Here is a 22,409-nt window from a genome sequence, read left to right on the forward strand (position 1 = left end):
AAATGCTCAGAAAAGCACGGGCAAAACCTAGCAAGGGGATGGAGAGACGACTCTTTGAATCCCAGGTGCTGGAAAAACACCGGGGGTGGGGAATGTTGCTCTCGCACTCAGATCCTGCTTGTGGGGTTCCATTTGGGACCACTGATTGGCCGCTGTGAGAACTGTAGGATGGACTCCGATGGCCCTGGGACTGCGTGTGAGAGACAGAAACTGAGAGAATGAGCGCCAGCTTAGAGAGTCACACAGAGCCACTGGCTGCATTTTTTTAAAAAAAGATATTTATTAAGATTTTGTATAATAAAACAAACATCACAATCAAACAAAAAAGAGAAAGACAATAAAAAATAACACAATCAAACAAAACAGAAAAATACAGTAAAAAATATAGAAAAAGTAAGAAAAAATAAAAAACCAAGAAAATCTAGTTTTTTACTTATTATCTTTATAACCCTCTTTCCTGACTTCCTCACATCTCCCTTTTCTGTGTTCCCCTTTACACAATCAAATTCAGCAGTTCCCTACCCTCTTTCAAATCTTATTCAATATTATACATTTCAACCTTTATGTCTCCGATTTTTCCTTTCTTTTTAAATCCATTTTTACATGTTCTTTATAACTTAATCCCTTGTATCATTTTGTTTAAATTTGACATAATATTACTCTGGTCTTTTCACCCTTTTCTTTTAAAACGTTTTTGCATATTCCTTTTAACTATGTCACTGATGCCATATTATCTTTATATCCAACATCCTTTTAACATTCAAACATTTTACAATGTTTTTGGAGATAGTCTTTGAACTTCTTCCAGTCCTCTTCCACCGACTCTTCTCCCAGGTCTCGAATTCTGCCAGTCATTTCTGCCAATTCCATATAGTCTATCACTTGCATCTGCCATTCTTCCAAGGTGGGACAGAGCCACTGGCTTCATCTTGGCTCAGTGGTGAGGAATAACAAGAGCCACAGCCCAGCCCCACTCTGCTTAGGCCCAGATGCTGCCTATTCCTTCCCTTACTGCATTTATATCCCCCCTGTTCCGCCAAGGAGCTGAAGGCATGGGCATGGCTTCCCCCCTCCCCATTTAATCTCCAACAGCATCCCTGTGAGGCAGGATTGTCTGAGGCGGGCAGTGACAGCCCCACGGCTGAGTGAGGATTCGAACCCAGGTCTGTCCCAGGACCAAGTCCCGCACACTTAACTAATGTGCCACACTGGCCCTCCCATTCAGACAGTAAGCTCTAGATTACAAGGGTCAGCAAACTTTTTCAGCAGGGGGCTGGTCCACTGTTGCTCAGATCTTGTGGGGGGCCAGACTATCTATCTATCTATCTATCTATCTATCTATCATCTATCTATCTATCTATCTATCTATCTATCATCTATCTATATTGGGGGGGGGGGGAATGAACGAATTCCTATGCCCCACAAATAACCCAGAGATGCATTTTAAATAAAAGGACACATTCTACTCATGTAAAAACACACTGATTCCTGGACCGTCCGCGGGCTGGATTGAGAAGGCGATTGGGCCTTAGTTTGCTTACCCAAGATCTAGAAACTTGCTTTTAAAAAATAAAAATAAAATCTGCAGCTGCCAAGTCGCTGCACCCTGGTACTTACCACCAAGGCTGCTTGAACCCCCAGAAACAGCCTGCCTCTCCCCCACCCTTCCTTCCCACTGCAATGACACCATGCTGAGGACAGCAGACCCCTGCATTGTAGCGGGTTGCGCTAGATGACCCGGTGGGGTCCCTTCCAACGCCGCGATCCTATGGCCGGGCGCTGCTGCGCTGCTCCGAAGGCGTAAAGAGAAGAAAGGCGGCGCGGAGCCCGGTAGAAGGAACCCCAGGTTGTCCCCCGAAAGATGGGGAAAGCCGGGGCTCCCCTCCCAGGTATTGGCGAACTACAATTCCCATCCTCCTGGCCATCCCTGGGAGTTGTAGTCCGGGAGCCCCCCCTTTTTTTATATAAAATGTTTATTAACTTTTCAAAAATTATACAACAACAAAATAACACAACAAAATAACAAAAATACAAAACTAAAAAAAACAGTTAAAAACATAAAATTCCAATCACTTATTTTCTTTTAACTTACTTTCCAGACCTCCTCCATACCTCCCCTTTTTGTATTCCAATTCTAATTGTTAATTCAGCAAATCCTCACCATTGGTCAATTACTTATTTCTCAACCTTTTCCCCATGTTCTCTTCAGCATTACAGCTGGGAGTCCGGGAGCCCCCCTGCCCTTCTCCGCTAGGCGCTCCTCTTTGGCCCGCCTCGCAGGGCCGGCGGTGGCGGGTCTCCGCGCGCGCCGCGCTCTGCACATGTTCAGAGAAGCGCCGCCACGCCTCCCCGGTTGAGCCTTTCGTCGGCGGCCGAGGCTCCTCCTCCCCGCGCAGCCGGGCTCGGGCTCGTCGGGCCGGCGAACAAAAGCGGAGGGCGGCGGCGGCGGAGGAGGAGCGACGGCAGGAGGAGAAGGAGGAGAGGAGGAAGAAGAAGAAGAAGAAGAAGAGGCCTCGCGGCGGCCGGGGGCGCATTGAGGACTAGCCGCTTGCGGGGCGACTCCGCATCCCTCCCGGCGAGCCGAGGTACGAGGGACGGAATGGGGGACCCCCGGGTCACCAAGGGCGCAGGCTGGACCCCCTAAATCCCTGGACCCCTCTTCCGGGGGGGGGGGTTACCGCATTGGCTCCCCTGATCCCCCCCCGCGGTCCTGGACCCCTCCTCCCGGGGAGCCCCCCCGAAATGGACGCCCCTTTTTCAAACCCCCCAAAACAATCGCGCCGGTTCTCCGGCCAAGTTGGGAAACTCGCCTTTTCCTTGCGCGCGCGCTGGGGGTGCTTTTTGGGTGGCCCTGAGGCTGCTCTGTGTGCGTTTTTTTTTGGGGGGGGGGTCCAGTCCCTCTCCTGGTCGCCCCCCTTTCCCTCTTTTTCTTTTATCTCTGCCCTTCCCACCCCATCCCTTTCCCCAAGGAGCTGGGGGGGGGGTCCCCCCGCCGTCCTGGTTCTCCCCTTCCTCCTTTAACCCCCCGCCCCTGCAAGGTGGATTCGGCTCAGAGAGGCAGCGGCTGGCCCCCCAGTTCAACTTCGTGGCTAAGTCCGGGGGTGGGTGGGATTTGAACCCATGTCCCCCAGCTTTGATCTCCACCGCAACCCTGTGAGGTAGGTCTGGCCGTGAAAGGCAGCAAACTGAGCCAAGTGGGATGATTTGAACCCGTGCCCAGAGCAGCCAGGGTGGGGAGGGGGATGCTGGTCTGGTGCGGATCTTTGCCTTGACCTTGCCTGCCTTCCTCCCCCCCCCCATATTAGGCAAGGGGGCTGAGCACCCCCAACGGCAACATGGCACCCCCCAGAGTTTCTTCTCCGTGACCTGCCTTCCTGCCCCCACCTGAATCCGCCCCGGCCGCAAGATGGCGCCGGCCCCCGCCTGCTCCCGGGACATGCCATGGAGGAGTCGCACCCCCCGGACGCCGCGCTAGGGTTCCCCCCCTGCCAGAGGATGGGTCGGGGCAGCCAGGGCAGAGAGGCCTGCCCGCTGGAGGGCGAAGGGGCAGCCGTGGGGAGCCTCCTCCTGTTGGCACTCAACGGGCATCCAAAACGCCGTAGGGCAGAGCCCGGCAGCGACAACAACGACCCTGCGGGCGAAGGGGCGGCCAAGCGTCACCGAGAAGCCCCCCCAGACCCCCGGACACCCCCCTCGGGGCACCTGGCGCTGGACTACGTGGTACCCTGCATGAACTTTTACGGGATCTGCGTCAAGGACTCGTTCCTCGGGGAGGTTCTGGGCGCCCGGATTCTGGCGGAGGTGGAGGGGCTCCACCGCAGCGGCAAGTTCCGCGACGGCCAGCTGGTCAGCCAGAGGGCGGTGGCCCCCCACACCATCCGGGGGGACCAGATCGCCTGGGTGGAGGGCTGGGAGCCCGGGTGCCGCGCCATTGGAGAACTCATGGCGCATGTTGACCGGCTCATGCTTCAGTGCGCCGGCAAGCTGGGCACCTACGACATCCGCGGACGGACCAAGGTGAGTTCCGGAGGGGCCCCCAGGGCTCATCTAGTCCAACCCCTGCAATGCAGGGCTCCCAGCTCTCTCTGTGCATGTGCAGAGTGCATTTCCCTCGCTGCGTAAAGTAGGTTCCTACAAAATGCTCTGCTTTCTTGTCCCTGCGCTGGCCTAGAGGGGGCACATCTTGCTTCTGGCGGGTGGGTGTCCGCGTTGGCCGTTTGGAACTCTGCACGGGAGCAGAGGACTCTTTTTTTCGGCTTTGGCCAGGTGCGAGGTGGCAGCGTGGGAGGAGGTTTGGGTTGTGTTAAGTCTGTGCTTCTGAATGCGCAGTTTGTGCAGATGTTTAGGTTGGGAAAGCCATCGTATCGCCCTGGAATTGTGTATTTGGAAGGGACCCCCAGAGGTCATCCATTCCAACCCACTGCAATTCAGCAATTGCGGCTGAAGAATCCCTGAGAGACGGCCGTCTGACCTCTGTTTAGAAACCTCCGCTGCTCCATAATAATAATAATATTATTGATCTTACCCCTTGAAACAGCAGAAAACAAGCTTGCCCCATTTTTATTCCTGCCTTGCAGCGGGTTGGACTGGATGACCTTGGGGGGCTCCCTTCCAGATGTACGATTCTAGAATCACAGAACTGCAGCGTTGGAAGGGACCCTGAGGGTCATCCAGTCCAACCCGCTGCAAGGCAGGAATATTTTGCCCCTTTTGGGGCCCGAACCCACAACCCTCAGATTAATTGTCTCAAGCTTTACCGACAGGCCTTCTACCCCTGCAGCCTGCGATGCAGGAACCACAGCAGGATCTGGGGGTCTTCCTGGTGCCCCCTGCTTTGCCGTGCGCCTGAAATGTTGGGGGCTTTTCCCTGCTCTGTGCGCCCCCCCAGCAACAGCTGGACCTTTGGTGGAAACGCTCAGCTGCTTCGGACGTCGGTGACCTCTGGGCCAGCCAGGGCAGGTCCTGGGGGTCCTGGGCCCTCCTGCATTTGGGGGTGGGGGTCTGGGGAGGAGGAGGAGGAGGGGGCTCCCAGGACCCCTGGAGGTGTTGCATTGCAAGGGCACCCTTCCACAACCCGTGTTGCCTCTTTGGGGTGCCTGTCAGAGGTCGCTAACTCATCCCACCTGCCAGAGGGAGGTGGGAGCCTTTTCCTGTCTCTGGGGGGTGACTTGGGGGGGGGGGTCCTTTTCCTGGAGGAGGCAGAGGCAGTGTCGGCTGGACGAAAACTGTATATGTTCTGTAACGAGCACACAGATAGTTGTGGGGTCCCTGGAGAAGGTGGATTTTGGAATCACTGTGGATTGTGCAGCAGGGAAAGAGTGTCTCTGAGGATGTCTAGGGTGCATTTCTAAGAAACAGCTGCCAACTCACCCTCCTGCGTTCCTAGAACTGGGGGAGGAGCTGAGCCACTTGTTATTTGTGTTTGTGTGGGGGCTAGACAGTCTTGTGACGCTGCACCTATCATTTCCGCAAAGAACTTTGCCCCGCTCTCTCTGCTGTCGCAACAGGCGCCGTCGTTCTGACCTTCTCCTGCCCGCCTTTGCCTAAATCGTAGAATCGTTGAGTCGAAGGGCACCCCAGCGGTCATCTAGCCCAACCCCCTTCAAGGCAGGAATCCCAGCTGAAGGGTCCCTGACAGGAGGCCCTTCAAATTCTGCTTCTTACTCTGATTCAGACAGCCCTTCTTACTGTCAGAAAGTTGTTCCGTGTATTGAATCGGAATCTGCTTTCTTGCAAGTTGAAGACGTGGGTTCGGGTCCTGCCTTCCAGAGCAATTTAGGGACTGGCTGGGCTGCTCTAATCAAAGGGGAAAGGGCTCTGTGTATGCTCAGAGGGCCCCTCACTTGCAAGTTATTTTTATTCTCATTTTATTTATTAAATTTGTATACCACCATTTTATCTGATCACAGGGCAGTTGACAACATAAAAACACAAACAAGCAAACAAACAATACCCCCCCTCGACTCCTTTAAGTTTAACAGTCCAAGGCCTGGTTAAATGGGAATGTTTTTGCCTGGTGCCAGAAGATGCTCAGTGAATTCCCCAGGCAAACCTCCCTGTGGAGAGCATTCCACGAATGGGGAGCCACCCCAGGAAAGGCCCTGCTCTCGTGTTGCCAGACCTCTCCTTCAGACGGGCACCGGATGATAACCAGAGGATCTGGGTGGGTTCATATGGGGAGAGGAGGCCCTTGAGATATTGCGGTTCCTCGGCAAAACCGGCACTTTGGAGGGGGTCCAGAAACTGATTGGCAGCCGGCGCAGTCAGACTCCGTCCATCTTGGCCCAATGAGCAGCCTGGCTGTCCAGTTCTGCTCCCGCTGGAGTTTCTGAGCCGTCCTTAGAATCATAGAATCCTAGAGTTGGAAGAGACCCCAAGGGCCATCGAGTCCAACCCCCTGCCAAGCAGGAAACACCATCAGAGCACTCCTGACATATGGTTGTCAAGCCTCTGCTTAAAGACCTCCAAAGAAGGAGACTCCACCACACTCCTGGGCAGCAAATTCCACTGTCGAACAGCTCTCACTGTCAGGAAGTTCTTCCTAATGTTTAGGTGGAATCTTCTTTCTTGTAGTTTGGAACCATTGCTTGGCGGAAGCTCCATGCAGAAGACCTTGCAGTAATCTAGAATAAAGGCCGATAGCAGTTTCCCTGCTGGGACCCCTCTCCCTCAAACGAGTGCCGGGGCTGAGCTGCGAAGACCGCTTGGCTCAAAGCCATCCCAGAGAGCTCTTTGCGCCCGGATCGGTGTCAGGAGCCACCCAGGCTGACCCTGCGGCTTTTTTGGCAACCCCGGCTGCCCCCTTTTGTCAAGGTCCTCGGCTGACCCCCGGCTCCCTCCCTCCCTCCCAGTGGGTAAAATTGCTGACGGAAGCCGATTTGCCTGGACGAGCGCAGAGCTCTTCCCCTCTTCCCCTCTTCGCTCTGTTTTTGCTTTTTCCAGCAACGTTGGCAGGATCTTTTATTTTTTTGGGGGGTGGGTTGCAGGGGGCTGGGACGGAGCATGCAGCATTTGCCCCTGCAGGCAGCCCTGACTCTTTGCTCCCCATTTCCCAGTAGGGAGAGGGATTTGTGAATTCTAGGAAAGGCCCTGGCTGCCTCCATCTCTTTCCTGGAATCAGAGAAATTTGCAGCCCTCCAGCTGTTAGTGATCTGCAATGCCTGCCATTCTCCCTGCCTTCTGGGAGTTGGAATTTGATCGTATCTTGGGGGGGCGGGGGCGGCATAATATATTTTTTTGGGGGGGTAGGCAGAAGGTGGGGTAGAGGCAGTGTTAGAAACTCAGATTTATAAGCGAATCGGAATGCCTGGATGCCATTTTTTTTTTTGGCGATGGAATTTATTTATTATTCATTTCACTCTATGCCGCTTCGTATTTTAAAGGGAAAAAAAACACCTCAAAGTGGTTTACAACACATTAAAATATCAAATAAAACAATCCGGAATAAACCAGGAAAATATTTCAGATCCTTCTCTAAGTGACGTTTGGCTTTCTCCATATTTATTTACCTACTTAATTTCCTGAGCTGCCTTAGGAAGCCATTGCGGTGTAGTGGTTCGAGTGTCGGACCTGGGAGATCAGGGTTCGAATCCTCACTCTGTCATGAAGCTCACTGGGTGTCCCTGGAATTATTCGCAGCCTCCTTAACCTCCCTCGCAGGGTCGTTGTAGTTAGCAGCTAGACTGGGGACTGGGAGCGGCCGCCAAGACCACATAACACCAGTCTTGAAAGACCTACACTGGCTCCCAGTATGCTTCTGAGCACAATTCCAAGTCTTGGTGCTGACCTTTAAAGCCCTAAATGGCCTCGGTCCAGCATACCTGAAGGAGCGCCTCCACCCCCATTGTTCAGCCCGGACACTGAGGTCCAGCGCCGAGGGCCTTCTGGCGGTTCCCTCCCTGCGAGAAGCAAAGCTACAGGGAACCAGGCAGAGGGCCTTCTCGGTGGTGGCGCCCGCCCTGTGGAACGCCCTCCCACCAGATGTCAAAGAGATAAACAACTACCTGACATTTAGAAGACATCTGAAGGCAGCCCTATTCAGGGAAGTTTTTAATGTGTGACATTTTAATGTATTTTTAATCTTTGTTGGAAGCCGCCCAGAGTGGCCAGGGAAGTACAAGTAAACAACAACAACAACAACAACACCACCACCACCACAGTGGTACCTCAGGTTAAGTACTTAATTCATTCTGGAGGTCCGTACTTAACCAGAAACTGTTCTTAACCTGAAGCACCACTTTAGCTAATGGGGTCTCCTGCTACCGCCGGAGCACGATTTCTGTTCTCATCCTGAAGCAAAGTTCTTAACCCGAGGTACTATTTCTGGGTTAGCTGAGTCTGTAACCTGAAGCGTATGTAACCCGAGGTACCACTGTAATAATAATAATAATTAATAATAATAATAATTAATAATAATGAACGGAGGAGGGGGTGAGCCATCTGCCAACTTGGCGCTCAGAGATTTCCACTGGGTTGCAATCGGAGCCAGGGCAGTTGCAAAACGTGCCTGGCGAATTTCGAACTCCGGACCGAGCAACCCTGAAGCGTGCCTGTGCTCTGGTAGCTGCACCACTGCATTGCGGGGGGGGGGGGTTGGACTAGATGGCCTCTGGCAGTCCCTTCCTTCTGGCAACTGAAAGGCAAGCATATTAATTGAGGTGGGGCCCCCAGTGCCGTCCTCTCAAACGATCCCCTAATGTGGACAGCGCAATAAAATCCACAGGGGCCTCTGTTTTTACTGCAGAAGCTGCGATGGTGAGGCCTCCCCTCCTGCCCCACCAGCTTCCATGGGGCTCAGCTGTGTTGGCCCCCTTCTCACCCTTTGGAAAGTGCTCCTGCACAGACACCCTGGTGCAGGAGACTTGCCTTGGGCATGTTCCCCTGGGGGCAGCAGCCTCAGGCCAAAGGGAGGTTCTTGCTGCCCAAGACTCCTGTGTCCTCTTCTTTGACCCTGGGGAGGGCCTGAGAGTCCAAAGTTTTTCCTTACTGGGTTGCTGCCAGGATTTTAAAGCAGGTGCAGAAAGGGGGCAGGAGGAGGAAGCCCAAATTCCTGGATTCCAACCCCATCTCCCCCAAAAAGCCGGTCCGATTTTATATTTTTATTCTGCTTTCCAGCAAACCCTGAGCTCCCTGTGATTCGCAACAGCCTTTCAGAAAGCCACAGAGATCAAAAGCAGCTGCAGATTCGCCGCAGCAATTAATGCCGTTCGGTCAAGTCGCAGCCGCTCCGAGCGTTGCCAGGATACTTCCTCCAGAACGGCGGGAAATGGTCCAGAGGCTGCTTATCGCATCCTTTGTTCCCCTGCACCCCCACTGCAGAGGGTGCACAAAATTGGGGCCCTGCCAGCCTGCCAGAGAGCTGATTCTTGGCTTGACTCAGTGTGGGTTTGTGTGGGGTCTCCCTCCATGTCCTGGCACAACCCCTGCAGGCGCCTAGCGAAGGGGAAACCGAGGCACAGCAGGCCACCCCTCCCCTTCCCGCCGCCTCCTGGAGCGCGAAGGGGCTCATTATCTCGAGGCGTCTAAGGGCAGAGCTGAGCCGTGTCCTCGGCTGACCCCTCCGGCAGCCTTCCACGCTTTGGTCCGAGAGCAGATCCTGCGTCACGGGGACTTTATGTCCTTGGTGCTACCGGGAATGCGAGGGAACAGGACGCACCAGCCTTTGGCCACCTGGGGGGGGGGAGAGAGATTACAGCCTCTCTCGGCTTCTTCTCTGCCCCCCCCTCTGCTGTGGACTTTCTTGCAGGGTTGGGAAGCAGTGGGACTTTGGCCACTGGCTTTGCTTGCAACCCCACTTTATTTTTGTTTGTTTGTTGGGGGGCAGAGATCTGTTGGGAAATCATTTGGCCTCCCCTGCCCAGCGTCTCCTTCCTGGCCAGGCAGCAAACGGTGACCCTTTCTTGTCTCTCTCTCCACGCCCCCCTCCAAAATCTCAGGTGTCAGCCTAATAATAATAATAATAATAATAATAATAATAATAATGCCCATTCATAGCCCAACCACCCCCCAATCTTCACTGCCATAATAATAATAATAATAATAATAATAATAATAATAGTAATAAAATTTTTTATTTATATCCCGGCCTCCCCAGCTGAAGCCGGGCTCAGAGCGGCTCACAACAGTAAAATGATAAAACATTATAAAATCATTTCATTATAAAATTAATTCCAATCAGATTTCATTTCTCAAGCTTTCCCCCCTCCAGAATTTCCTCTCCAGGGCTTTGACTTTGGAAGTAGTTTTGCTATTTCCCCGCTTTCTGTTTTAGCAGCGGAGAGGGGCCTCTGGGCATACGCAGAATTCTTTTTGCTCAGGGTCGAGGGACCCTAAAAAGGTGTCGCGTGTTTTGGATTTGCACGAGGGGCGTTTGTGGGAGCGCATCCCGTCTTTGTCTCGCAGGGACGAGGGGCTCGCAGTTCGGGGAAGAAGTACCCCAAGGAAGTTGTGGGCGGAGGGAGCAAGCTCTTGGGGTCAGGATCCCCCTGGCGGCCTTGGGGACCCCTCCTCAAACTGTTCTCAGGATGGAGGCTTGGCTTCTGCTGTGCTCAAAGGCAGGGGAGTTTTGTTCTCATTTTTCATAAATTACAGTCACAACTCGGGTTCAAGTTGCTTCAGGTTGAGTGCTTTCGGGTTGCACTCTGCGGCGACCTGGAAGTAATGGAACGTGTTACTTCCGGGTTTCGCTGCTCGCGCATGCGCAGATGCTCAAAAATGACGTCATGCGCATGCATGGAAGCTGCGAATCGCAACATGCGCAGACGCGGGTTGCGTTTACTTCAGGACGCAAACAGGGCTCTGGAACGGATCCCGTTCGTATCCAGAGGTACCACTGTATATTGAATTGTTTTTAATGTTGTGTTTTGATGCAGTAACCTACCCGGGGTCCCTTATGAGGGCGGGTTATCAATATATAATCAATTATCATTTTTAACTATAGTTACCCTTGCTAACTATTTTAATTATTTTCAATTATTTTTATTACCAATTGTTAATCGTTGTTAATTATTTTAAAAATTATATTCTAATCTAATTAATAATAATAATAAACTGAATCCTGAAAAGGCAGAGATGTGCTGTATCCCAGGTTCTCAAGTCTAGGCTGGGGAGCTGTGTTCCCCTGCACTTTGGGGGAGGGCTCCTGGATTCCCCCCTGTTCCTGGGGGGCTCAGGTGGCCTCAGTATTGGGGACACGCACACTTTTATCTCCATCTACAGCCCCTTTTGGACAGAGACGACTTGGCCACTACAACTCCATGCTCTGGCAATTTTCAGGCTGGATTACTGCAATGTGCTCCTCCTGGGGCTGCCCTTGAAGACTGCTGGGAAACTTTGTTCGGTCCCAAACAGAGCAGCCCGATTCCTGTCTAGGATTCTCTTTAGATCTCCTATGAGCCCCAGTTTAAAGCAGCTGGTTGCCGGTTCTTTTCCAGACCTAATTCAAGGTCCTCTGTCCTCTCCCCCATGCTTTTCAACATCTACATGCAACCGCTGGGAGAGATCATCAGGGGGGTTGGGCTGGGTGTTCATCAGTATGCAGATGACACCCAGCTCTACCTCTCTTTCAAATCAGAACCAGTGAAGGCAGTGAAGGTCCTGTGTGAGTGTCCGGAGGCAGTTGGAGAATGGATGGCGGCTAACAGATTGAATCCTGACAAGACAGAAATACTGTTTTGAGGGGACAGGAGATGAGCGGGTGTGGAGGACTCCCTGGTCCTGAATGGGGTAACTCTGCTCCTGAAGGACCAGGGGCGCAGCCTGGGAGTCATTCTGGACTCACAGCTGTTCATGGAGGCCCAGGTCAATTCTGTGTCCAGGGCAGCTGTCCATCAATTCCATCTGGTACACAGGATGAGACCCTACCTGCCCGCAGACTTGTCTCACCAGAGTGGTGCATGCTCTGGTTATCTCCCGCTTCGACTACTGCAATGCGCTCTGCGTGGGGCTACCTTTGGAGGTGACCCAGAAACTACAACTAATCCAGAATGCGGCAGCTAGACTGGCCGCCGAGACCATATAACACTGGTCTTGAAAGACCTACACTGGCTCCCAGTACATTTCCGAGCACAATTCTCAAAGTGTTGGTGCTGACCTTTAAAGCCCTAAACGGCCTCGGTCCAGTATACCTGAAGGAGCGTCTCCACCCCCATCGTTCAGCCCAGACACTGAAGTCCAGTGCCGAGGGCCTTCTGGCGGTTCCCTCGCTACGAGAAGCCAAGTTACAAGGAACCAGGCAGAGGGCCTTCTCGGTAGTGGCACCCGCCCTGTGGAACGCCCTCCCACCAGATGTCAAAGAGAACAACAACTACCAGACTTTTAGAAGACATCTGAAGGCAGCCCTGTTTAGGGAAGCTTTTAATGTTTAATAGGTTATTGTATTTTAGTGTTTTGTTGGAGGCCGCCCAGAGTGGCTGGGGAAACCCAGCCAGATGGGCGGGGTAGAAATAATAAATTATTATTATTATTTAAACACCTCCTCACGGGTGTTTAAAGCCCTGGGCGACTCGGGACCCCAAAACCTGAACGTCTTGCTTCCTTCTGGGTGCTGAGACAGGCACCTTGCTGGTTCCTCCGGCTGTAGGGGCTCCAGGTGGGTGGGTGGCAGCCCAGGGGGAGGAGAGGGTCTTCTGTTGAGGCCCCTTGGCTTGGGGACCCCCTCCCCACTGAGATGTGCTTCCTTGCACTGTTTCACCTTTTGCTGAAGACTCACCTGTTTGCTCTGTCTCTCGAGGTGCATGTTTCTAGGGACCCGCCTTACAGCGGGAAGTTATCCTAAAGTGCTTTTAACAATGCGCTTTAATTCTTGCACGTTAGGATGTCGGGGAGAAGGGCAGGCAAGGAGTAGGTGGGCAAAAAGGTAAAGGGACCCCTGACCATTAGGTCCAGTCGTGGCCGACTCTGGGGTTGCGGCGCTCATCTTGCTTTACTGGCCGAGGGAGCCGGCGTACAGCTTCCGGGTCGTGTGGCCAGCATGACCAAGCCGCTTCTGGCGAACCAGGGCAGCGCACGGAAACGCCATTTACCTTCCCGCCGGAGCGGTACCTATTTATCTACTTGCACTTTGACGTGCTTTTGAACTGCTGGGTTGGCAGGAGCAGGGACCGAGCAACGGGAGCTCACCCCGTTGTGGGGATTCGAACCGCCGACCTTCTGATCAGCAAGCCCTAGGCTCTGTGGTTTAACCCACAGCATCACCCGCTGGTAGACAAAGAAACCAGCAAATTCCTGCCTTGCTCGGGGTTGGCCTAGATGATCCCCGGGTTCCCTTCCGACTCGACCGTTCCAGGATTCCAAGAAAGGATTTGGTCTTCCTGCCAAAGTGGCTTCCAGACTCCGACTTGGGTTGTTTTCACAATCGGACACCCCCAAATTCCTTCTGTCTGCTTGCCTGCCTTCCTCTCCCCCTTCCTTCCCTGCTTGCCCCCGATGCATGCTGCCCCCTAGGAAAAGCTACAGACTGGCCTCCTCCGCTGTTGCCCACCTGGCCCCAGAGTGGGGGTGCTAGGGGGTGGGCGCTTTGCAAATTAATCTCCCCATCTGCCCCATGCAGACCGCTTTCCAAAAGGGAGAATACGGGCTTTGGCTCCTTGTTTTTGCTTCCTGGTCACCTGGAGGCGACTCTCCTTTCTCCATAGGCGAGCCGGGAGGTGGAGCTCCTGGCAGGGGGGGCGGAGCTGGGAAGAGGCGGTCCTGGAGCTGTGTTTGGTCCGACCCCTGGCACTGACCCCTCCCTCCTCTCCCTTCCCCCCTCCCCTCCAGGCCATGGTGGCATGTTACCCCGGCAACGGCAGGGGGTACCTGCGCCACGTGGACAACCCTCATGGAGACGGGCGCTGCGTCACTTGCATCTATTACCTAAACCGGCACTGGGACAGCAAGGTATGTGGGGGAGGGGGGGCCTCTGCACCTGCCACCTGCCCCTCTGCCCACCCCCCTGGTCTCATGCATGGCACACATTTCCTCTTCCCCGACGCCCTGCCCTCCGTTCTGTGCCCCTTCCTCTGCCCCCTCCAGGAGGCGAAACTCCTGTGCTCAGGGGGCCGACCCTGCGGAGTAGGACGCCTGGGTTCCTTCAGCAGCCTAGGACTCCGGGGTCCTGCTCTCGGCTTGCGGAAGAAGAAAGTTTGGAGGCGAAGAGCGCAGGGCTCAGTTCTGGGGCCACGAGAAGCACCGATAGAAAGCGTGTGCATCTGAGCATATGCAGAGTGCCTGCCCAGTGTCGGCGGATTGCAGGGACTGGGCTTTGACTATCTGGTGCGCACGGAAAGTCCCAGCCAAAGTCTTTTGGCCGTGGGGTCTTTCCGCCAGGACTCCTGGGTTCTTTCCGTTGCGGAGGCTCAGCGGAGAGCTTATGAAAGGAGAAGGTCTCTGCCGAGAGTGGGCCTGATCTGGTGAAGTTTCTGGTCCAACCTCCTGTCCTCACAGTGGCCAAAGAGCCCATAGATCCTAGGAATCGTGATAGACTGCTCCTGCTGCTGGAGGCTCCATAAGAGCAAAAGAAGAGCGTGGCTGCTGGATCAGGCCAAAGGGGGCCCATCGAGTCCGGCATCCTGCCCTCACAGTGGCCCACCAGATGACCATTATGCAAAACCAGCCAGCAGGATCCGAGTACAAGAGCAACTCTCCCATCCTGGGGTTTCCAGACACTGGGATTCAGAGGCTGAGCAGAGCCTTTGCGGCCAGTAGCCACCGAGAGCCTTACTGATTTCCATGAATTTGTCTGATATTTTGAAGCTGTGGCCCTCACACCCTCCAGTGGCAGAGAGTTCCACAGTCCGACTCTGTGGCACACGAAGGAGGATTTCCCTTCAACTGTCCTGAATATTCCGACTTGGCCTTATGAGAGAAGGAGAAAAACGTCCATCACGTCACATCTTAACTCGGCTTTTCCCTAAACAGAGGAGTCCCAAATGCTGCAACCGTTTCCCGTAGGGGAAATTCCCTGGCTCTGTTCTGGGGTTGAAAGACAGATGCGAACCCTCAAGCTACCTAAGTCCAACATTGTGAACTCCCTCCGATTTGGCCAACCAGATACTCCTGGGGAAAACCCCTCAGGCAATTGCCCTTCTCTTTAAATGAGTATTCATGTGGTAGACTGCTTTTAAGCCTGGAGGTTCCATTTTCGCCATCCTGGATAAAAGTCCTGGAGCGAGGGAACCTCCCCATCTGTTTTGCAGCAGGTAATTTCACAGGTCAATTCTTCCTGGTTTTGGAGAGTGGAGGGGTGTGTGTGTGTAGGGGGGGGGGAGAGACTCTGTCGCCCCCCACCCCCCTTTCAGTATTCCTGATTTCCCGTCATCCCTGATCCTTGGTCATGCCAGCTGAGGCTGATGGGAGTTGGAGGCCCATACTTCTAGGAAAGAGACTGAGAATAAAAACGCCCAAATCACAAGGCCGTTTTGCAAAATCTGTGGTGCAACCGGATTGGGGGTTCAGTGTCCTGTTCTGGTTGCCTCGTCTCAAAATGGATATTGCAGAAAAGGTTGCAGCGTTCGGGACTTTTCAGGCTATAGGAAAGGCGACCGAGAGGCAGGGATGCTTTAGCTGAGATTCCTGCATTGCAGGGGGTTGGACTAGAAGACCTTTGGGGTCCCTTCCAACCTGACAAGTTTTTGCCCCCCCCCACCCAATAACACTAGAACTGATTGAATTTATATACCGCCCTATACCTGAAGGTCTCAGGGCAAGTTCCCAGAAAAGAACTCAAGGGCATATGATGAAGATTCAGGACGGATAAGTCGTTCTTCACGCAGCAGGGAGTTAAACTGCGGAACTCCCTTCCACTAGACGCAGCATCGGCCAGCAACTTGGATGTCTTTCAGAGAGGACTGGACCAATTCCCAGAGGAGGAGGAGGAGAGGGCTTTGGGTGGCTCCCAGCCGGGATAGTTGTGCTCATCCCTGGAGGCAGGGAACCCCAGGAGCGGAGAAGGGGCTTGTGTTCGAATCCTGATTGCGGGTTTCCCCACGCATCTGTGAGAACAGGATGCTGGCCTGATCCATTCTCTGGACTCCTCTTCTAGTCCTACTTGCATTGGGTGGGGTGGGGGACACCGGTGCCGCCCCCCCTAACCTGGATCTCCAGGCAGCCCTGTTTAAGGAAGCTTTTAACATTTGATGGATTTTAATATTTTGTTGGAAGCTGCCAAGAGTGGCTGGGGAAACCCAGCCTGATGGGCGGGGTATAAATAATAAATTATTGTTATTATTATTATTCCACATCCAAGGTGTTCCCACTTGCACCCCAGGGCAACCTGGGCCTCAGTGCCTGGCTAGAGCATCGCCCCAACTTCCTGCCCCCCAGCCCCCGTCCTTGAGTTGTCGCGCTTGTCCTTCTGTGCCCCAGATGCACCCATAGGAGCCCCTCTTTGAGCACCCTGAATGCCCAGCTAGGAAGTCCTCTTCCAGAGGGGCACTCAATATTCTCACGCCCCCACCCAAGGGTGCCTGGGAGGGGCAGGAGCTGAATGAATGACTTGGGTATCAGTTTCGTGCTACCTTGGGGTCCATCTGCGAAGGGACCCTTTGACGTCTCCCCGTCTGTGCCAGGTTCACGGTGGGATCCTGCAGATCTACCCTGAGGGACGCTCGGTGGTGGCCAACATTGAGCCCATCTTTGACCGGCTGCTCATCTTCTGGTCCGATCGGCGCAACCCCCACGAAGTGAAGCCAGCCTACGCCACCAGGTAACGGAGAGGGGTGGGCCCAATGTTGGTGGGGGGTTGCGACTCCTGGTCCAGCTGGCCGGGGGGTGTAAGCCGACGGCAGATTTTGTCGGATGCCAGAGCTGAGGCCTGTGCTGGAGTGCCCCTGAGGATGCGCAGAGTGACTTTTTCAAAATTATTACCAAAAAATGAAAGAAAGAAAGAATGGAAAATTACAGTATATTAAGATAAGACATAAGGATAAAATCAAGGTGAAGGATTTGATTTGTTGAAATATTTATATGAATTAGAATATAAAGAGGGGAATTATAGTATGTTAAGATAAATTAGTAGGATAAAAACAAAGTTGGAAGGATTTGCTGAAATATCCGAATTGAATTAGAATACAAAAATGGGAGGTGTGAGGAAGTCAAGGAAATAAGTGAAGGTATGCAAGTGAGTTTAAGGTTGGATTTAATTTTTTTTCTTTTTTTTTCTTTTTTTTCATTTTTCTGTTTTTTGATGATGTCCTTTTTATATGCATTGTTTTTTCTCTTTTTTGTTTCTTTAATTGTCTTTTTTTATTCTTTTTTGTAACCTTTAAAATCTCAATAAAAATTTATTTTTAAAAAAACAACAAAATTATTACCAATAAATGATAACAAAGGGTGTGTGTGTGTGTGTGAAGAAGAATAAAAAAATTAAGATATCAAGCATCACAGCCTGGAGGCAGAAAAGTACAAAAATAAATTCCAAAGGGGTAGTAATAATAATTTATTTATTTATACCCCGCCCATCTGGCTGGGTTTTTCCCAGCCGCTCTGGGCGGCTTCCAACAAAATACAATAAAACACTTTGCAAAAGATTTATAAAAATAAATGTATTCTCCGCTTTTGAGTGCCATCAGGGTTGAGAATAAAGGTTCTACGTCGTCCTAAATGAGCCAGACATCTGCATTTGGGGAAGATTTAAATGTTTGATGTTTCATTATGTTTCTATATATGTTGGGAGCCACCCACAGTGGGCAAACAAGTCAGATGTGCGGGGGTACAACTAAAATAATAATAATAAGAAGAATAAGAAGAATAAGAAGAATAAGAAGAATAAGAAGAATAAGAATAAGAATAAGAATAAGAATAAGAATAAGAATAAGAATAATTCATTACATTATCTGTGATTCCTAAATGACAGGGGGTTGGACTAGATGGCCCCTGAGGGCCCCTTCCATATTCTGATTCTATATATCAGTGGCTCTGAGCGACCATATGCCTCAATTTTGCCATATAAAAAAACCCAACGGTCATTTGAGCGCTGTCATTAGATGCTTTTAGTTTGTGAGATATATTTTCTGTCTCCAAAGAGGACTTGCAACAGGTAAAATGCCCTGAAGGCTGGTCTATAAATTTAATAAATAATAACGGTATTTTTTTTACTGGGGGGGGGGAAGGAAGTCCTTCCTCTCACTCCTAGTCAGGATGGAACCCCCTCCCTTTCCTCCTGCGCATCGCTTTCTGTATATATTATTGCTGTTATTTCATTACTATTACAGTGTCATACCTCATGTTATGTTTGCTTCATGATATGTTTTTTCAGGTTGCATCCCTCAGTGACCCAGAAGTACTGGAAAGGGTTACTTCTGGGTTTTGCCGCTCGCGCATGCGCACAATCGCCAATTCGCACCGCACACCTGCACAGATACGGCGTTTCAGGTTGCGGGCTTTTCATGTTGCGAATGGGCCTCCGGAATGGATCCCGTTCTCAACCAGAGTTACCACTGTATTATTATAATATAATAATAAGAATTTATTATTTATACCCCACCCATCTGGCTGAGTTTCCCTAACCACGCTGGGCGGCTCCCAATCAAGTATTAAAAACAATACAGCATTAAATATTAAAAACTTCCCTAAACAGGGCTGCCTTCAGATGTCTTTTAAAAATAGGATAGCTACTTATTTCCTTCACATCTGAAGGGAGGGTGTTCCACAGGGTGGGCGCCACTACCGAGAAGGCCCTCTTATTAAAATTATTAATATTATTATTAGTATTCCTACTCTGCTCTTCATTGAGTATTTGGGGCTTGGGCAAGGCTCTGAGGCAGGCCTCACTGGGGAGCAGCAGCAGCACCCTCCAGGCGTAGCTGTGCAAAAGGTGAGCAACGGAGTGCGTGCAGAGTGCCTTTGGGGAGCAGCCACAATCCTCCCCAACACTGGATCTAGGAATTGGGGGCAGGTTCCTTTTCCATCCTGAGAAGATCTCTTCCTTCCGCTTCTAGGAAACGAAGGCGGCCTTGCATAATAATAATAATAATAATAATAATAATAATAATAATAATAATTTCTTTATACCCCACCCTCCCCAGCCAAGACCTGGCTCAGGGCGGCTAACACCAGGTATAAAAACAATTGATTAAAATACAACTTAAAAACAAGATTAAGTACAACGTTAAAATGCAGCCTCATTTCAGTAGAAACTCAAATCAAAAACTTTTTTGGGATCAAAACGTCAAGTCTTCATCAGGCCAACTATCCAGACTGGTCCTACGTGGGCCAGAAAAAAAGCCAGGGAAGTCCCCAAATAGGAGTTCCATCACAGAAGGAGAAAGGATAGAGGGGAAGGGGATCAAGTTGATTCCAAGCCAAAGGTCAGGCGGAACAAATCTGTCTTAACTGGCCCCGCGGAAAGAAATCAGATCCTGCAGAAGGGAGATGTGTCCCTGTGTGCAGAAATCTCTGTGCTTTTGGCTCTGGCTTTCCAAATTGCATTTTCTTTTTTTTCTTTTTTTTTAAAAATAGATTTTTATTAGGATTTTTTTTAAAAAGGTTACAGAAAAAAAAGAAAAAATATAAATAACAATCAAAAAAGGTAAAGAAAGAACAATACATATAAAACAAACACCATCCAAAAACAGAAAAGAAAAGAAAAACAACAACAAATCAAACCTTTACATCACTTATTTTCATTCACTTACTTCCTTGACCTCCTCACACCTCCCATTTTTGTATTCTAGTTCAAATAGATATTTCAGCAAATCCTTCCCAACTTTGTTTTTATCTTAGTAATTTATCTTAATATATTGTAGTTTTACATTCTCTTCTTTCACCAATTCATTTTTACTTAATCCTTTATATCTTTTTTGCTAAAACCACATACTTTTATTCCAACCTCTTTCTAACATTCCTTAATTTTACAATATTTCTGAAGATATACTTTAAATTTTTTCCACTCTTCTTCCACCGACTCTTCTCCTTGGTCTCAGATTCTGCCAGTCATCTCAGCCATTTCCATGTAGTCCATCACCTTCATCTGCCATTCTTCCCGGGTGGGAAGATCTTGTGTTTTCCAATACTTTGCGATAAGTTTTCTTGCTGCTGTTGTAGCGTACATAAAGAAAGTTCTATCCTCTTTTAGCACCAATTGTCCGACCATGCCCAGGAGAAAGGCCTCTGGTTTCTTCTGGACGGTATATTTAAATACCTTTTTCATTTCGTTGTAGATCATCTCCCAAAAGGTCTTAATCTTTGGGCACGTCCACCAAAGGTGAAAGAATGTGCCTTCAATCTCTTTACATTTCCAACATTTATTATCAGGCAAATGATAAATTTTTGCAAGCTTGACTGGTGTCATGTACCACCTGTATATCATTTTCATTATATTCTCTCCTAAGGCATTACATGCCGTAAACTTCATACCTGTGGTCCATAACTGTTTCCAGTCAGCCATCATAATGTTATGTCCAACATCTTGTGCCCATTTGATCATAACAGATTTCACCGTTTCATCCTCTGTATTCCATTTCAACAGCAAGTTGTACAATTGCATTTTAGTGGCTGGGATGGGGAACTGGGACTGGCCCCCGGTTCCTCCCCAGTTCTTCCCATTGGGACTGGGGGCGGTTGTCCTGCGCACGCCCCACCGAGCCGAGCATGAGCCGTGCGAGAGCTCAGCTCCTCGGCACCGCACTGGATCCTTGCAAAACTGTCGCTTTCCCTCCGCACAGCACAGGAACCTTGCAAAACTGTCACCGCTCTGTTTTCCCCTAGGTATGCCATCACCATCTGGTATTTTGATGCCAAGGAGCGGGCAGAAGCCAAAGGGAGGCACCAGCTGGGTATGTGGACGGGCAACTAGGTGCTGGGGCTCACTGGCACCGGGAAGTGGGGTGGGGGCAGCCGGGGCACGGAGGGCAGGCCCACAGACCGACTGCTAGCGCTTGGGGCTCCGTTGGCGCTGGGTTGGGGAAACAACCTCTGAGCGCGTGCAGAGTTCCTCCCCTCTGCACAGCCTCCTGGAACTGGGTGAGGGTGGCAGGGCCCCCTAAAAAGCCCCTTTTGCAGAAAAGCTGACCTCTTTGGGGTCACCTTTGTTCTTTTTCCCCTCTAAAGCTCAGGAGAAGGGGGCAGACTCCTCTCCTGCCGGGGCGCAGGAAAACGGACCGACCTGACGGACAGCCGTGTGTTGCCGCCGTGGGATCCTGACCGCCAAAGACCTTGCGCTCTCTTTGGCCATTTCAAGCTGCCTGTTGCTGCCTTTGCTGCCGCCTGTGTCCGCTGCCGCTGCCCCCCCCAACTCCGGCCGGCTGCAGCTGGAAGGCTTTTGACCACAGCCCAGGAGGAGAGGAAGATGACGATGATGAAGAAGAAGAAAAAGGGGACTGTTGAGAGGCAGCTGGACCTTGAGAAGAAAGGGGGTGTGTTTGTGTGTGTGTGTGTGTTTGTGTGAATGGGCCCGGCATCTGTAGGTGCAGCCCCCCCCCCAGGGAGAGGGTGGCTTTTGTGTTCCCCTTCTGCCGCGTCAGACGGGACCCCCGGGTGCCGGGAAACCCTTGTCCAGCAGAACCCTCCCGGTCCAGCCCTGCCTGCCCCCAGCGCTTGGTCCTGCTCATTCTAATCCATCTGCGAAATGAGAGAGAACGAGGGAGCAGGAAAGGAGGGAGTGCGGAAGAGCAGAATATGAGAGGGGTGGTGAGAGAACCAGCCGCCCCGTGGATGAGACGGAATAAACATCAGCTCATGGAAATGATCTCAGACTTGTTTGTTTTTTGGGAATAGGGGTGGGGGGCAGAAGAGGGAGCCAGGGCTCCTGGACCACCCCTTTTCTGCTCTGGGAAAGGGGTGGGGGGCATTTGAGCGGTTCACTTGTCACACTGGCGAGTCTAAAGCAGGCATCCCCAAACTCAGCCCTCCAGCTGTTTTGGGACTACAACTCCCATCGTCCCTAGCTAGCAGGACCCAGTGGTCAGGGATGATGGGAATTGTAGTCTCAAAAAACATCTGATTTAGAGTTGTCCCCATCTCGTCCTCTGAAGTCCCTGCGCCCCCATTTCTCGGTGGAACGTGGATTTAATTATCTGCCTTTGTATCCAACTTTTTCTCCAAGTTGCTCAAGGTACGTAGTTCTCCTTCTTCCTGCTTTAATTCCCACAACAAGCCTGTGAGTTCTAGGGTAAGGAGAGACAGAAATTCTCTCTGTAGAATCGCGGAATTGGAAGGGATCCCCAGGGATCATCTAGTCTGACCCCCTGCAATCCATGACAGATGGACAGACACCGAACCTTTGCTCAAAAACTTCCAAGGAAGGAGAGTCCACTGCCGTCCGAGAGAATCCGTTCCACCGTCAAACAGCTCTTACTGATGTCAAAAAGTTCCTCCTGATGTTTAGTCAGAATATCCTTTCTCATAATTTGAAGCCATTGGTTTGGGTTTGAGTCATGCCCTTCAGAGCAGGAGAAAAAAAAGTTTGCTCTGTCTTCGGTGTGACAGCCCTT

At 51.3% G+C, this 22,409-nt stretch overlaps 1 protein-coding gene across 1 annotated transcript; it reads left to right on the plus strand.

Moving 5' to 3' along the window:
• Nucleotides 1-2,420: 2,420 nt before the first annotated feature.
• EGLN2 (egl-9 family hypoxia inducible factor 2) lies at nucleotides 2,421-21,292 on the plus strand. The gene is made up of 6 exons (XM_081869444.1): nucleotides 2,421-2,585; nucleotides 3,306-4,017; nucleotides 13,759-13,878; nucleotides 16,548-16,684; nucleotides 20,686-20,753; nucleotides 21,028-21,292. The coding sequence occupies exons 2-6, from the start codon at nucleotides 3,442-3,444 to the stop codon at nucleotides 21,084-21,086; spliced, it is 960 nt and encodes a 319-aa protein (XP_081725570.1). The 5' UTR covers nucleotides 2,421-2,585; nucleotides 3,306-3,441; the 3' UTR covers nucleotides 21,087-21,292.
• The last annotated feature ends 1,117 nt before the right edge of the window (nucleotides 21,293-22,409 follow it).

This window comes from Podarcis erhardii, assembly GCF_964252035.2.
Source record: "Podarcis erhardii genome assembly, chromosome: 7".
NCBI classification, from domain to species: domain Eukaryota; kingdom Metazoa; phylum Chordata; class Lepidosauria; order Squamata; family Lacertidae; genus Podarcis; species Podarcis erhardii.

What these genes read in the sequence shown, in the direction of transcription:
- EGLN2 (XM_081869444.1), top strand. Translation starts at nt 3,442, where the DNA reads ATGGAGGAGTCGCACCCCCCGGACGCCGCGCTAGGGTTCCCCCCCTGC. An exon ending in ACATCCGCGGACGGACCAAG is followed by an intron (nt 4,018 to 13,758) that starts GTGAGTTCCGGA and finishes CCTCCCCTCCAG; the next exon opens with GCCATGGTGGCATGTTACCC. An exon ending in AAGCCAGCCTACGCCACCAG is followed by an intron (nt 16,685 to 20,685) that starts GTAACGGAGAGG and finishes GTTTTCCCCTAG; the next exon opens with GTATGCCATCACCATCTGGT.